We start from the raw sequence: 15,803 nt of genomic DNA, 5'->3' as shown, positions 1-15,803 counted from the left end.
CTGATCCCGGGGGCAGCCCGCGGGGACCCCTCGCAGCCAGCCCATGGCCAAATTCCCCATCACCATGCGTCGGGGAGCTCAGCGCCCTGCTCGGCGCACCGAATGGTGCCCCCGTCCCCTCCGGCTCCCACTGGTGGCAGCGCCCCACGGGCTGGGGGCTGTCCCCACGCTGCCTCCCCCCCCCCCCTCTGTTTTTCGCCAGCCCCTCCGTGCCGCGGATGGGGCCGGTGTTGACTTAATAAGCTCATTCTGCTCCCGCGGCGAGGCCACAACCCGGGGCTGGTGACATCACACGGCGCTGCCATGGGGACGCCGCGATGTCACCGGCACCGCGATGACCTCACGGCGGGAGCAAGGGGATGGGGCCAAGCCGGGCTGGATCACCGGGGTCCTGGGCGGCCAGGGAGGGGAGGGAAGCTGGGAAAGTATGCGGCCGCAGCGCGCCGCCGTGTTTGGCTTGGAAGTGGCCGCGCTTTCCCCGCAGCGGGGAGGGACGGTGCCCTTCCTCCCCCCAGCTTCCCCTCCCGCAGCCCCCACTTTGTGGCTAGGGGGGGGTGGTGGGGGATTGGGGACCCCCAGATCCCCATCCCTGCGCTTTGGGGTGGGTGGAAGGGGCAGAGTGGTGTCGATGCGGGGAGGCTGCGTCCCCAGGCTGGACCCTAAAACGCCCCATAGCCATCTGTGCGCTTCCCTACAGCCGGTGGCAGGTCTGTCACTGCTGCTTGGGACCCCACAGCTGGTCGGGGGGGCAGCCAGACCCCCACATTTACTCTGCAGGAGCACAGGGGCGCCCGCATCCCCTTGGCACCCCCCCCCCCCCACATCATTAATTTCCATCAGTGGCCAAGCGGGGCCAGGGGTGGCCGAGGAACACGGCGCTTTCCCCTGATAGCAAAAATAAATACATTAAAATTCTTGCAGGAGGCAGAAGAATGCGGGACGGCAGGAAAAAATTGTTTTATAATTTGTAATAACACAAAAGCTGGAGGGGGGGCAGGGGGGAAGCCGTGAGAGGCGAGGGAAGGCAGAGGCAAAGGGCCGGGGAAGGCTGCGGTGTGGTGGCGGTGGGGACAGCCCCGGCTCAGCACCTCCACCGGGACCTCGTCCCCGAAGGATGTGGCCCGCGGGTCTCGTTGCAGAGGAGGAAGGAGCAGGGCTCTCAGCCCCAGCTCTCCGAGCTGCTCCCAGCAGCTCCGTGCCTCAGTTTCCCCTCGGATTTCCGTGTGGCTGGGGGACAAAGCGCAGCCCCCGCCGCACGCAGGGGACGTGACAAGGCGAGTCGCTGTGTGCCAGGCGCACCTGCTGCCGGGACGGGGCCCCCCCCTCCCTCCCTGCTCCCCTCTTGGGGCTGAAATCAAAGGGATTTTTCTGCCCGTAGGAAATCAGATAAAGGCTTCTCACCTGCCCCGCGCTCCCTTTGCGGTGCAGACGGAGGCGGCCACGGCGCTCGGGGCGGGGGGACAACAGGCACTTTCAACACGCCGGCGGATGAGCTGCGTGCTGCGGGCACGGTGTCACCCTGTCCCCAGCCCCGGCTGGGATGTCCCCTGCCCAGGAGCTGCCTGGTGCCGAGTGCCCCCTGTACCCAAGGCGGTGGGGGAGCCACGGGGCAGGGGGGATGGAGGCTGCTGGGTGAAAGCAGAAGACCCCAGGGGTGATGCAGCAGCCCCGGTGCAGCTCGGGGAAGGTCCCCGTGTCCCCATGCCAGGGTGAGGGCAGCTCGAGGCTGGTGGCAGCGCCACGGATGCCGAGCTGGAGGCCGGTGCCCGAGTGGGAGGGCAGGGTGGGAGCAGGTGGGTAGGAGGTGGTGGGAATCTCTTCCCTCCTGCACCCACGGGGAGAGGAGAGCCGTGCCAAGCCGCAGAGAAAACCTGAGTCATTCGCCACCAAATGCTGCCGGTGGGAGCCAGCGTGCCCAGGTGAAGGGGGGGAGGATGCTGGGGCTGGGGAACCTCAGGGGAAGCCCAGGAGGGGTGAAAATTGGGGTGGCAGCCTGCGGGCACCCTCTCCTTCTGTCTCCTTCCCCGCTCTGCTCGCTCCTCACCCACCTGCCTGTGAGGAGGGGGGGGGGGTGCCGAGAGATGCTTGGGGGTGTCCCTTGGGCAGCGTCCCCCGCTGGGACACCCTGATGGGGTGCCAGGGAGCGGGGCAGAGCCCTTAATAAGGACACCAAGCAGAGGGTGGTGCGGGGATGCCAGGCTCGGCCAAGGGACCCCCGGGGCCGTGCAGGTGGGCAGGTGGCGGGGGGGGGGGGACACGGTGAGGCAGGGCCGTGCCAAGCAAGGCGGCGGGGCCGGGCGAGCCGTGGGTGCTTCCCGGTGGCCGGAGGATGGCCGGAGCCGTGGCCGGAGCCGTGCCCGTGGCCGTGGCTGAGCGCGCAGGGCGCTGCGCTTGGCATCCCGGAGTCCCCCCGCCCGGCCCGCCCTGTCCGTCCCCCCGGGCTCCGGTTTCCCTGTCGGAGGCAGATGCTTTCGCAGCCCTGTCCCTCCTCCTCCTTCTGCGGAGCAGCCTCCTTCGCCGCGCTCCAGCCGCCCGGAGGTGCCTGCCCAGCCCAGCCCAGCCCGGCCCGGCACGGCCCGGCCCGGCACGGCCCGGCCCCGGGCTGGCGGAGGGAGGCAGCGGGCACCCAGCCGCGGGGCCCCGGCCAGCCCCGCCGCCCTCCTCCTGGGGGCTCGGAGGGGGGCTCGGCTCTCCTCGCTGCCCCCCAGCCCCTGGCAGGATGTTGCCCCCCTCCCGGACCCAGCTGGGGCTCTTCTTCATCCTCCTCTGCCCCGCCAACATCATCGGGCTCTGGTGGTGAGTAAGGGCAGCCCGGGGGTGGGCGCGAGGTGGGCGACGGGGTCCCGAAGCCCTTTAGGGGTGCGCCCGGCTTGGGGACAGAGCCCCCGCACCCCTGACACCCCGACGGTGGGGACCGGGGGTCGCCGGGGCGGGGGGGCAGAACCAGCTTTGGGGTGCACACAGGGTGGGTTCGGGCTCCCCCCGGGCACCCCAGCGTGCCGGAGACCGGTGGGGGGCAGAGGGCTAAGGGGGGGGAGGGATTGGGGTACGGGGCACCCCGATCCTACAGAAGGAGCCGCAGCCTCCCCGCCGCCCTACAAGCCCTCCGCCCGGCAGGGCTGTGTGCCTGTGGGGCGGGGAGGGGGAGCGGGGGCCTCCAGACCCCTCCAATAAGTCAACTTTAATTAAAAGCCCGAGGGTCCCCACGGCGTCCCCTCCCCGAGAGGTGCCCTGGCCGCGGCGGGGACAAAACCCCTGTTTGTAATGGTGCCTTCATCAAAGGCAGGGACAGTGCTCCGCAGGATCCCGGAGGGGGTGGGGGATTCATTACAGGCGCAGAGCCGGGACCCAGCCTTGGAAAGCCCAGGTATCTGTCGAAACATGAACTATTTAAATCTATTAAGAATTTCACCCGGCCTGTCTTTATCCGGTTTTAAGTGCTTAGATTCCAGCTCCCCGGCGTGCCGTCCGGGCTATCATTCATTATCTGCGGCTATTCGTCTCCACATTGTCACACTCTTTTGACCCCTAAAATAAAGCTCGCCGTAAGCCTTTCCCCTCCCGTTCCCCCGCCCGCCCGGCGCTGATTTATTCCCCGGCTCCATCCCCTTCTCCAGCCCCGGCTGCGGGGACGCGGGGCGACAAGGGGGGGGGCCTGGCTGGGTACAAATCCTGCCCTCCCCGGGGCTGGGGTCGTGGGGAAGGGGTTAACGTGGCTCTGAGCGGGGTGGCCCCGCCGGGCAGGGTTTGTGCCGGGGATCCCTCGCTCCCCGCCGCTCGCCTCCGGACATCTGCGCCATCCCGGGGCGCGCTCCCTCCCGCTGGCTGCGAGCTGCGTTCTTTTTCCTTGGCTAATTCTCTTTGCGCACGCAAAGGCTGCCCCTTCGGCCGTCCCCGCTGGCCTCACCCCGGCCCCACCGACACCCACCCGCTGCTCCCCTCGCCCCCAAGCTCGCGGCCCGCACCCCAGCTGTGGGGCGGCGGTGGCACAAGCCCCACGGAGCTCGCTTTGCCCTCGGTTTGGGGGGGGGTTGATGGGGCCAGCACGGGCAGGGCGCTCCGAGCCGCGTCTCACCCCACGCACGGGTCCCGCTGGTGCTGCGACTGTGCCCTGCGTGCGCTGGCAGCGCCGGCGTTGGGGAGATTAGAAGGATTTGGCAGGGGAGGGCAAGGGGTCAGACTTGTTTTTTCTTCCCTTAAAAGAAAAAAAAAGAAAGAGAAAAGGAACCTCTAATTTAAGAATAATAAGGCAGCTGCGAGCAGCGTGGCCGAGCGCGCCGGGCAGCGCAGGGGGGTCACCGGTGCGCACAGGGGGAGGCGAAGCCCACCGAAGGGATGTGGCGGGCTTCCCAGGATGGGGCAGGTGGCTGATTCACGAGCTGCTTCCCCTGGGGCAGAGCTTGGGTCTCCTGCCCGGCTGAGATCATCCAGGGAGCTCTCCTCATCTGGGGGAGAGCCCCGGCGCTGCCGGCCCTGGCAGCAGGCTCCGGGCAGGCACCTTCCCACGCACCTGCTGCCGTGACCCGGCCACCTCCCAGGAGGGGGCTGCGTCCTGGTGCAGCTGTGCCTGGGCTCCTGGAGCACCCAGGGGGTGCTGGCAGTGGCAGAGCCACCCCGCAGAGCCATCCCTTGCTGTCCCTGTCACCAGCACATGGGGATCTCGGTGCCGTGCCTTCGTTTCTCCGTCTGTGCGCACTCGCCTGGCTGCAAGGTGCCGCAGGGGCACCCGTGGGTGCTTATCCAAGGGGCACGTTCCCCCCAGCAGGGAAGGGAGGGCTTCATTCACCCTTCTCCCTGGCCCACCTGCGGGCGCAGTGCAGGAGCTGCCTGTTTGAGGTGCTTTTTGCCATCCTGGTGACAAAGGACCTGTGGGAGCGGGTGGCTGGTGGGTCCGTCTGCACTGACAGACAGGTGCTGGTTTGGTGCGGTGTCAGAGGAGGGATGCTCTGTGTCCCTGATGGCTTCATAGCCTGAGAAAGAGCCTCTTCGCTGCAGCAGGGTGTCCCCAGGTGGGTCGCTGGGGATCCAGGCACCCACATCCTCCACCCCCTGAGCCCCCGTGTTGGAGTTGAGGCAGAGGGATAGAGGGATGGGCACGTACCTTCCCGTGGCAGAGGGGGAAAATGGGCTGCTCACGTGCTGCAGGGCCCTTGGCTTGCACCAGGCTGCAGGGAATCAGCTCCCCTGGCTCACACCACCCCTGGAAAATCTGTTTCTTCCTCCTCCCTCCATTTTTTCACTTTTGTCACCCAGCTCCTCGTGTAACCATTCCTCCCTGAACAGGGCAGGTGGGGATGATTTGGGGCTCCCAGAACAGCAGGGACATGGGCAAACCTGGTGTCTTGGCAGCCCCGAGCATGTTCGGGGCAGGATTTGGGCTGAGATATTTTGTGGCCGTGTCCCTTGGACTGCTCAGGCACTGCATCATAGCCGGCTGTCCCTTGCCCCTCACACTGCCGTGTGTCCCCATGCCCACCCTCTGTCCCATGTGCCCCACTGGCCTCCCCTTTTCCTCCACCACCCCAACCAGCACCCCCAGCACCACGAAGCATGGCCGAGCCTGTAAGGGCAGGCTGCTGGCTGGCATGCCCTTGGCTGAGCCGTGAGTCACCTGCCATCCCGCTGACCCACGCCCGCCACCCCACAGCCCCCAGGGTGCCCACAGGCTGTCCCGGGCATGCCCCGGCCCCGGCTGCCCTGGCACGGGAGCCCTGCCCCGTGGCACCCTCTGGGGCAGCCACGCTGGGGTTTCCAAAGGGAAAACGTTCCTGCCTAGCATGAAAATGTTCAGCCTAGCGTGACCCCGCAGCCAGCAGGTCCCTGCCGTGCGAGAGCCTCCTCTCCAGAGATTTGCATCCCATCCCTGCCCCTGGTGCCCCGAGGAGGGCAGGGGAGGGGTGCCGCAGCTCTGCCATGCCCATGGGATTTCCAGCTCCCGTGATGCCCCCGGCGCTGCTCGGCAGCCAAGCCCTGGCTGTGCCCCCCAGGCTGGTGACTTGCTGCTTACTCACCCCTCTGTGCTCCTCCTGCTCGGCTTCCAGCACCCCCCCAGCCCTCCCGGGTCAGTAACCCAGCTCCAGGCACCCACGCGCATCCCCAGGGGAGGAGCCGGGCACTCGCAGGGCATCTGCGTGGGGAAGAAGGGAAGGTAGGCTGGGGAAAACCCACGTCCCCCCCTCACCCTGCTTGCACAGGAGATGGGCACGCTGCTGGGGTGAAGGTTGGGCTCCTGGCTGAGATTTCCTTGCAGGACGGCCCCTGGGCGTGAGCTGGGGGTTGGTGGTTGTGGCTTGGGAGGTGATGGAGCCGTGGGGTGGCAGGGTCTCTGCATCCCTGGGCTCACATCCTGCAGATCTCGCCTCTCCAAACAGGTGGAGAAACACCTCTGGGCTCAGGGGGGTGGCTGGGCACCCTTGGGTGCTGCGTCCCCGCAGCCCAAGGCATCCAGAGGCAGGGATGGAGACCTGGCTGCGAGGTGAGCCGTGCCTCTGCTCCCCCACAGCCAGGCCCCCCATTTTTCCAAGCAAGCTGCAGGAAATCACGTCACCCTGCACGCTGAAACCCAAGGCATGGCCGGCAACCTCTGCTAGGGCACGCGGGCAGGGTGGCACCAGCCTGCTGGGCTGGGGACGTGGGTTTTAGGGGAAGGCTGGGGATCAGGGACGCCGAGCACATCGCTGGGGTGCAGCTGGGTTTCTCTGAAGCGAGCTGAGGCACGGCTGTGCGGGGGATTTAACCCGACCCAGGAGCAGGCGGCTCTAGCACCTGCGCCCTCCTCCAGGGCTGCCTCTCCCTGCTGCACAGCCCATCCCATTCGGCCGTGCTGGAGCACAGGGCTCGCACCAGGAGCTGGCAGGGGTGCGGATTTATAGGGCAGCTCCAGGTCCTCTCCTCTGCCTCAGTTTCCCCTTTCCACGCTGGCGACCCGGCTCCATCACCAGGGCAGGGGGAGGAGTGCCCGGCGGCAGAGGTGGGGCACCTTAATTGTAGATGTGGGAGGCCTTGGAGCAGGACAAGCTCAGGCAGATCTGGGCCCCGCGCCGAAGCCCTTGCCAAAGCAGTAGCAGTTTGGCAGCATTTTTCTTGCCCTCGTCTCCCCCCCCCCCTTTCACGAGCTTCCCCCCCCCACCTCAATCCTACAAAGCAAAAACAGCTCTCGGGCTCCCGGCAGCCTCCCCTGGCGAGAAAGCAGAGCCCAGCGGAAATTAATATCGCGCGGGGCTTAAGGAGCCCACCCCACAGCCCGGCCGGGGTGGGGACCCCCGCGGTGCCGCCAGCCCCCAGCCCTCCGGGGCCGAGCTCTCCCCGTCCTGCCGGCCCCGTCTGATCCGGGGTGAGCCGCAGTTCAGCATTTGATCTGAGGGCCCGAGGGCTCGCGCATCGTTTTTATAACAAGTACAAAGAGTCCTCTCTTAATGAAAGTCCCGGCCCCGGCTCCCCTGCTTCCCCACCCTGCCCCATCCGCCAGCCAAGCGGCCCCGGCGCAGCCCGGCACGGAGGTGGCGATGCCCTTGAGGACGGCGTGGTTTGGGACACGGGGCAGGCTCCGTTTCCTGATCCAGCAGTGGTGTTGGGACGCGCTGGGCTGTTTCTGGCATCAGGGAGGGCATCGGGTCCCCCCGGTGCTTCCCCAGCTGCTCCCCAGTTTGCAGCGTGCCGTGCCAGCATGGGGATGCTGGGCTGTGGGGAAGAAACGAAGCTGCGAGCTCCCCAGCAACGCTTTCCTCCGTTCCCCTGCGGGAGGTCACCTTTCCAGGCTCTGCGTCTCTTTAAGCCTTCAAACCCCCAGCCAAAGCATCAGGGCTCCTTTTCCAGGCCGAGAGGACACATCCTCCCAAACCCTGCCTCCCTCGCAGACGCATCCAGCAGGGCTGTTCCCGGCCCGGCCCCATTCCCGCTCATCCCAGGGGGAGCCCAGGGCGAGCAGCGAGCGATGGGTTAGCCTGGTCCAGGCTTGGCAGCCTGCCGTGGAGCAGGGGGAGCCTGGGAAGGGCTTCGAGCTGAAAATCCGGGGCTAGGAGGGGGCTCGTGGCTCCCGCAGCCTGGCATCCGCAGCCCGGTGTCCTGAGCACAGCCCCCCAGCTGAGCGAGAGGGAGAGAGGAAAGGAAACCCAGAGCGTACTTGCACACAGAGATTCATCTTGCGATTTTTCGAGCCCCTGGGGCTTGGCCAGACTATAAAGGCCTGTCTGGGTTTGGAAGCGGCGCTGCAGCTGGTGCTCGGCAGCGAGCGGGGCCGCCAGCAGCACGGGGCAGCCCTGCTGCTGCACCCGAAAATGTGGCCGGGGAACCTCTGCCCGGCTCCCTCGGTGCCACGGATGGGACCTTGCCGGCCCTGCTGGCCCAGCCCAGCATCCTTGGCGCAGCACTGGGAGGCTGCTGGCACACAGCTCGCAGCATCCCTGGGGCAAAGCAGCTCTGGTGTGCACGAGACCCCCCAAAAAAAATCCCTGCGTGCAGCCTTGGGATATCTGCGCTCTTCTTTTCACAGCCCTGGCGCACCCCAAACTGCTGGGGGCACGCAGAGCCTGGCGAAGCACCTTGGGGCAGGCTGAATTCGGGCAGCCCGGGGCCACACGCCGTCTGCAGGCAGCTCAGCACTGCAGGACGGGCGGCGTGGGCAGGAGGCTGGCGGCACGCGGCGTGCCTGCCCTCTGCCCGCGGCACCGCTGCGCCAAGCGCCCGCCCCGGCACCGGGCAAAAGGCGTGGGGGAAGTACAGGAGGTTTCTGTAGCCAGCGGCGTGCCGTCGTGCTCAGGCTTTGCCTCGCAGCCCGGAGAGGCAGCAGCTCTCTCCAGCTGTGCTGGAGCAGGAGCAGGAGCTCTGGCAGGGCCCCAGCCGGGACTTGCCCTCCCGCACCGGGATCGTCGGGGCTGATGCCGCGCGCATCCCTCCCTCACCTGCCCGCGGCCACGTTCCCCGGGGTGGGTGCCCGGGAAGGGGAGGCGAGCGTGGGAGCTGGGGAGGGAGCCTGGCCTGCAGCCCGTGGGTTTTATCTCCGGCAAAGTCTCTGGGCTCATATCCCGTGGGGTGAAGCAGAGAGAAAGCCCTGAGCCGGGGAGGTGATGCCCGTGGGGTGCCAGGAGCAGCAACCACCCCGGGGCATTGTTCGTGCTGAGGAGCCAGGGCTGTGCCGGGTCGGTGCCAGAGTTGGGGAGCAGCACAGCATCTCTGCCACCCCACAGGGACACCACCATCACCCCCAGGGCTATCCAAGGTGCCTTGGGGTGTGCGGGACACTCCTGGCACTGCCCCGTGGCCCCACAACGTCCCCGGGAGTGGGTCTGGCCGTGCCCCCCCAGCTCGGGTGCTGGTTTTGCTCTGCTCCCTGTCCCTCCTGCAGGGCAGTGGGGAGCCCCCTGGTCATGGACCCCAACAGCATCTGCCGCAAGACGAAGCGGCTGGCGGGGAAGCAGGCGGAGCTGTGCCAGCTGGAGCCGGAGATCGTGCAGGAGGTGGCCAAGGGCACCAAGCTGGGCGTGCGGGAGTGCCAGTACCAATTCCGCTTCCGCCGCTGGAACTGCACCAGCCACAGCAAGTACTTCGGCAAGATCCTGCAGCAGGGTAAGGCCACCTCTTCCCCTGCCTCGCTGCTCCCCCAAAAAGCACCCCGTGCACAGCTCTGTGTGTGCGTGCGTGTGTGTGTGTGTGTGTGTGCGCGCGCAGAGGGGCTCGCTCGGTGCTCCTCCTGAGGTTTTACTGCCGGGACATGTCTCCCCGTGTTGTAATGAAGCAATTAGCGATGCTCCCAGACAGCGCGGGGCTTCACGCAGCCCAAGAATGCACCCTCGTCTGGCAGTGATTTACTGCTCCCCCCCCGGGACCCCGCTGCGTGCAGGGAGGGAAGGGGCCTGGCGGGGAGGTGGCCCTGGGGAGCTGCCCCTCACCCCGCGGGTGTGCAGAGCCTGCAGACCCCTCGGAGCAGGGTGGGCACCCTGACATCGCCCTGCACGCACTTCCCATGCCCGAAGGCTTTGGGGGGCTGGGGGTGGAGGGGATGCTAAGGGTCCTTCACTGTCAGCTCCCTGTGAAGGTCCTGGCACAAGCCCCGGTCTCCTTGGCCACCGCATCTCCCTGGCATGCACCAGAAGAGAGCAGGTACACCCTTCGGTCAGGGTGGCGGTGCCCCGAGGACAGCATTTTGCTGTTTTCCTCCTCCTTTCTGGAGGGACGGGCAAGGGCAGGGCACCTTGGGCACCCCACAGCTGCAGGCATCAGCCGAGAGCAAAGCTGTGCCCCCAGGGGGACAGGGCTCCCCGGGAAACCCTCCCCACAGCACCTTCCATCCACGGCGGGGTGGCTGGAGGCTGAGCTGCCTGCTGCTGGGGGCAGCCTCTCTCCCAGCGAGGATGCTGTGCTGGCAACCTGAGAGCTCCTGAGGATGAGGGTGAAGGTGTACCCGTGCTCTCACACCTCTGTACGCACGGCTGTGGGCTCGGCACCCTGTGCTGCACGTGCGTGTGTGGCACGTCTCCAACGCACACACGTGTTGCACACGCCTGGGTCAGGATCTGTGTGGGGCAGGGCAGAGCAGTGGGGCAGGATCAACCCCTAAAACCTGCCACGGGGCTGAGGGAAGGGGATGCTCAGCCTCTCGCCTGGCATCAGGAGTGACCCCGGTGACCATCTTTGGCTCCAGCCCAGAGCATCTCCCCCAGCCCCTCTGTCCATGGGCTGCAGACACCCCCCCGTCTCCCCTGCCCACCCCCGTGCAGCCTGTGCCACCCTCAGTGCCCTGGTCACATCCTGGGTGTCACTACCCCAGGCCACCCCTGCCCGGGCACCCAGGGGCCCGCCTGGCATGGGGGGGGTGCGTGTGGGATCCCCCCGAGCAGGGCGCCGCGCCCCCGCTGCCAGAATCCCCCGCTGGCTGCGGCTGCGAGCGGCAGGTCCGGGCAGGGGAAGGATGCTTGGAATTTGTGTCCCGGAGCAGAGAGAGACAGGAGCAAATACTAATAATAAATAATCCTGCAGGGTGGAGGCTGCGCCGGTGCAGGGAAAGGGGGGGGGGGAGCAGGCATCGCCCTGTGGCAAAGTGGGTACAGGGGGGGAGAGCAGGCAGGACAGAGCGCGTGTGGCACCCGGGGTGTCCCTTGTGGCACAGCTCTGCTCCCCGGGTGCCACCAGGGAGGGCATTTTGCTGTCTGGGGGGACGTTGCAGGGTGCTGTGAGGACGCTGTTGGTACAAGCTGGGCACCCAGGCCTCCCTGCCTGCAGCCAGCCCTCCTTTTTAGGGCCCCATCCTTGGGTAGGTGTGAGTTTTGGTGTCCCTCCGGCAGCCCCTAGGACCTGCTTTGGGGCGGGCGCATCACCAGGGAGCAGCACCAAGCAGAGGGGGAGATCCGAGCACCCACGGGCGCAGGCGAGGGGGTGCTTTGCTTGCAGAGCCTTACCCAGAGCTGACCCCAAGTCCCAGCCCTGCTGTTCCCCTGCAGATATCCGCGAGACAGCCTTCGTGTATGCCATCACGGCGGCCGGCGTCAGCCACGCCATCACGCAGGCCTGCAGCATGGGCGAGCTGCTGCAGTGCGGCTGCGAGCTGACCCGCAGCCGGGCCCCCCCCTCGCCCACGGCGGGGCCGGGCACCGAGGGCACGGCCTGGGAGTGGGGGGGCTGCGGGGACGACGTGCAGTTCGGCTACGAGAAGTCCCAGCAGTTCATGGACGCCAAGAGCAAGAAAGGGAAAAACGACATCCGCGCCCTCATCGACCTGCACAACAACGAAGCCGGGCGCTTGGTAAGGCTCCCTGCGGGCAGGACGCAGCACCCCTGGGTGAAACACACCCCAGAACATTTCAGAGGCCGTTTGGAGGTGTTTTGGGAGCCCCTCATCCCCTCCTCAGCGTCCTCTCCAGGACCAGGGTGGCGCGGATGGGCTGGGGATGCCGGGCAGGGGTGCTGGGAGGGGACCGGGAGGGGACCGGGAGGGGACCGGGAGGGGGCCAGGAGGGGACCGGGAGGGGATGGGGCTCTCAGCGCCGCTGTCTCCCCGCAGGCGGTGCGCAGCTACATGAGGACAGAGTGCAAATGCCACGGGCTGTCGGGCTCCTGCACCCTGCGGACCTGCTGGCGGAAGATGCCCCATTTCCGCGAGGTGGGGGACCGCCTGCTGGAGCGCTTCAACGGCGCCTTCAAGGTGATGGGGGGCAACGACGGCAAGACCCTCATCCCGGTGGGGGACAACATCAAGCCCCCCGACAAGCAGGACCTCATCTACTCGGCCGACTCGCCCGACTTCTGCTCGGCCAACCGCAAGACGGGCTCGCTGGGCACGCGGGGCCGCGTCTGCAACAGCACGGCCATGGACACGAGCGGCTGCGACCTGCTGTGCTGCGGCCGCGGGCACCGCGACGAGACCGTGGTGCTGGAGGAGAACTGCCTCTGCCGCTTCCACTGGTGCTGCGTGGTGCAGTGCCGCAAGTGCTCCGTCCGCCAGGAGCTCAGCCTCTGCGTCTGACGGCCTCCGCCGCCCCGCTGGTCCCCGCGGGGTGAGGACACTTCGGGGGACACCCCCCTGGGATTGTGCCGCGGGCGCGCTGCAGCACCAGGACACGGAGAGGTGACCCGGTGGGTCCCCGAGAGCAGCAGGCTGGGCTGGTGGAGGGGGAGCCCAGCTCTGCGTGCGGGATGCTCCCGCTGCCTGGGGATACTGCGGGGCTGCCCGGCGTCCCCACGGCCCCTCGGGGGGGCTGCGGGTGCAGAGCTTCCACTAATAAAGCTATTTAAAGCCGGAGTGCTCCAGCGCTTCCTGGGGAGGGCTGGGAAGCGCTGACGGCCATCCCTTCCCCTCCCACCAGCCACCACGGTGACGAGCTGGGACTTTTTGGTGGCCCCTGTTCTTTTCTCTCCGCTGCGGTCCCTGCCGCGGGGACCTGGCATAGCAAAGCCCCGCGTGGCGCTGGCACCGTGGGGCTGGTGGCATGCGAGGCATTCTCTTGGCATGCCGTGGGCCACGTGCAGCCTCACCTGGCCGGCACGGCGCCAGGCAGGGCTCGGTAACACGATCAGCCCGTACCCTCCTGGGCAAACACGGGACGAGGAGCAGCAGCGAGAGCACTGCCAGGCAGGGCAGGAGCAGGGCTCGTGGCGTGGGCACGCTGCGAGGCGAAGGGGGCTGCGGTGCCGAAAAAATACCCCGGTGGGTCCCTCCTCACCCAGCCCTGGCAGCGAGGACGAAACAGGGTGGTGGCGAAGCATTAACATGGCCTGGTGAGCGCTGGGGCGGGAGCCTCTAAATCTGTCAGCTGCAGCTTTAGAGCTGGAAATTCCCTCCTGGCCCGGGGAGAGGGGAGGCACGCGGGGCGCCCGGGAACTCCCGGCCATGCGCGTAGGAGCACACACGGGTGCGTGTGAGGGTGCGTGCCAAGGCGCCTGTGCGTGCAGGCAGCTCCGTGTGTGTGTGTGTGTGTGTGTGTGTGTGTGTGTGCACGCTCAGGTAACACGCTGCTGCATGTTCACTGCTCGCCGTGGGCTTTTGATCTCGTGTGCACGTCCCCCCCCCGCCGCGTGCGTGAGCCCCTCGTGGGTGTGCAAGCAGTTTTCCCCACGTGTCTTCGTGCACGTCTGTTCATGTACGTGGGTCGAATCGTCAGGGTGCTTGGCGGTGACCCTGTCCCCCTGCGTGCCTGTGTGCAAGCGTGTTGGTTTGTCTTGCTCTGCTCTGCCCCTGCAGCATGCCAGGCTGTGGGCAGCTGTGCCAGGGGATGCTGAATCTCCCCGGGAGATGTCGGAGTGCAGGGGCTGTGCCTGGGGCTGGGGGCAATGTTTCCTGCTCCATCCCAGCCACGGCCTTCAGTCAGCTCCTTCGCTGGGCCCTGCCCCAGTTTCCCCACCCTGGGCTGGTGCTGGCTCACGGCTAAAGCCTGGGCAAGGCAGGTAATTCTGCGAGCGGGGGCTCTGACCTGTGTGGCCTCCGTGCCGTTGCCAAAATTACAGCTCCCGGAGGCTGGAAACCACGAAAGCCAAAAACGCGGAGGAAAAGAAGCTGGAAAACGGAGTGAGGGCAGGGACAAGGAGACAGACACACGGCCACCGATTGTGGGGTGACTCCTCAGCACCCCCAGCACATCTCCAAGCACCCTGCCCGGCTTTAGGGGGGACACCAACTGGGGGCACCACTCCCTCTGGCACTGAGCTGGCAGAGCCAGACCCATGCCCTGGGACCCCCTCATTTCCCCAGCCCCCCCCGATTCCTAGAAGTCCCCTATCTCTCCAGAACCTTCGGACCCCCTTGGGGACACCCCCAGACCCTCGGAGCCCCCCCGGGAGCCCGCAGCATCCCCTGGGTCGCCGTGGCAACGCGGGATGCGGGACGGGGCCGCTGTGCGCAGCGCCCCGAGGCCGCCAGGGGGAGCCGGGAACGGCCCGGGGGGGTCCGGGGGAGGCTTGGGGAGGGCGTGGGGGGGAGCCGGGGGGCGTCCCGGGGTGTCCACGGGGGGTACGTACACGTGTGGGGGGCACAGCGTGTGCACGGGGGGCGATTTGTGCCACGGTGCACGGAGAGATGCTGGGGCTTGGGCAGAAGCTACCAAGGGAAAAAGGGAAGTTTATAAAATTTGGGTCAAAAAAAAAATAAACCCCCGAAGTCTGTAATGTGAATGGCTTCATTTTTTTATTTTTATTTTATTTTTATTTTTGTTTCAATGGGAAGAGCACGACTTCCCCTTCAATCGCTCGGGTTGAAAACAGCCGGACAGATTAATTCAAGCAAACTCAGGGAAAAAAAATCCCTCTGGACCGAGACCAAAAATAGATTTTTTTTTTCTTTTTCCAAAAAAAGAAGCTTTTTAGGAAAGTTTGGACCAATACAGATAGGCCCGCGAGGGGGAGGCTGAGAAACCCGGAGAGCAGCTGAGCCAAGGGAAAACTCGGAGGGCAGCACCCGAAACCACCCGAAACCTCCAGCAAGTTGTGGCCAGGGCTCCTGCCGTGCCCCCCCCGCCCTCCCACCCCCTGCTCCAGCCTTTGCTTTTCCCCAGGGAGCCGCCCTGCTCTGTCCCTGCTCCCTCCAGCCGCAGGGACAGATGTCACCCGTGGGGTCCCATCCGTGCCGAGCCACCCACCGTGTCCCAGCGCTCCATGTCCTCACCCCGGCTGGGGACCAGCACCTTCCACCCACCCCGGGCACGCTCATCCTGCCCTGGCGGGGGCACCTGGAGCACTGATGTGCTTGGTCAATCCCTATCTGGTCACCTCCCTGCCACCCCCAGCTCCTGGCGTGGCCCCAGGCTGGGCGCCGTCCCACCAGTCCCCATGGGGACTGTCTGGTGACACCCACAGCAACGTCCCCAAATCTCCCCATCCTTGCACCTCGCTGGGGGAAGGCAGGAGACAACCTGCCGGGTGGGAGCGAGGAAAAGAAAAAGATGCGGGTCTGACGCTGTTGAGCATCTCCAGCTGCCTCCATCCCCTGCCAGCTGCCGGGAGGAGGAGCGGAGGAGCTCCTGGGGATCCCCACGAGGATGCTCCTGGGGAGAGACGGCCGCCTCCTGCTCCTCCGCCCCGACGCGAGGGGCAGCGTGGCCGTGGCAGGGTGCAGGAGCTGGGCACGCACCCGCCGCCCCGTTCCTCGCCAGCTCCCCAGCCCGGGGCAGCCAGGAAGACAGGCCGGGCCGGCCGGGTGGCCGGGCGGTGCGCTCCTGAGTCACGGCGAGCAGACTCGGGCAGGTCGCCGGCCGCGTGCCAGCGGGAGGGCAGCGGTGCTGGGGGCTCCTCTGCCGCCGCTGAGTAACCCCCCACCCCGCCCCGAGCCCTGACTCACTCGTGGCCGTGGCTCCGGTCCCGTGGGTGCTGGGGAGATGGGG

At 67.0% G+C, this 15,803-nt stretch overlaps 1 protein-coding gene across 1 annotated transcript; it reads left to right on the top strand.

Moving 5' to 3' along the window:
• Positions 1–2,719: 2,719 nt before the first annotated feature.
• WNT6 (Wnt family member 6) lies at positions 2,720–12,457 on the top strand (the record flags this gene model as incomplete). The annotated part of the gene is made up of 4 exons (XM_084288609.1): positions 2,720–2,796; positions 9,344–9,564; positions 11,436–11,737; positions 11,996–12,457. 4 exons carry the CDS (start codon positions 2,720–2,722, stop codon positions 12,455–12,457), a joined length of 1,062 nt encoding a protein of 353 aa, XP_084144735.1.
• Between the last annotated feature and the right edge of the window lie 3,346 nt (positions 12,458–15,803).

Source organism: Netta rufina (genome assembly GCF_964035555.1).
Source record: "Netta rufina genome assembly, chromosome: 6".
NCBI lineage: Eukaryota > Metazoa > Chordata > Aves > Anseriformes > Anatidae > Netta > Netta rufina.
This window is presented reverse-complemented; position numbering and strand designations above follow the sequence as displayed.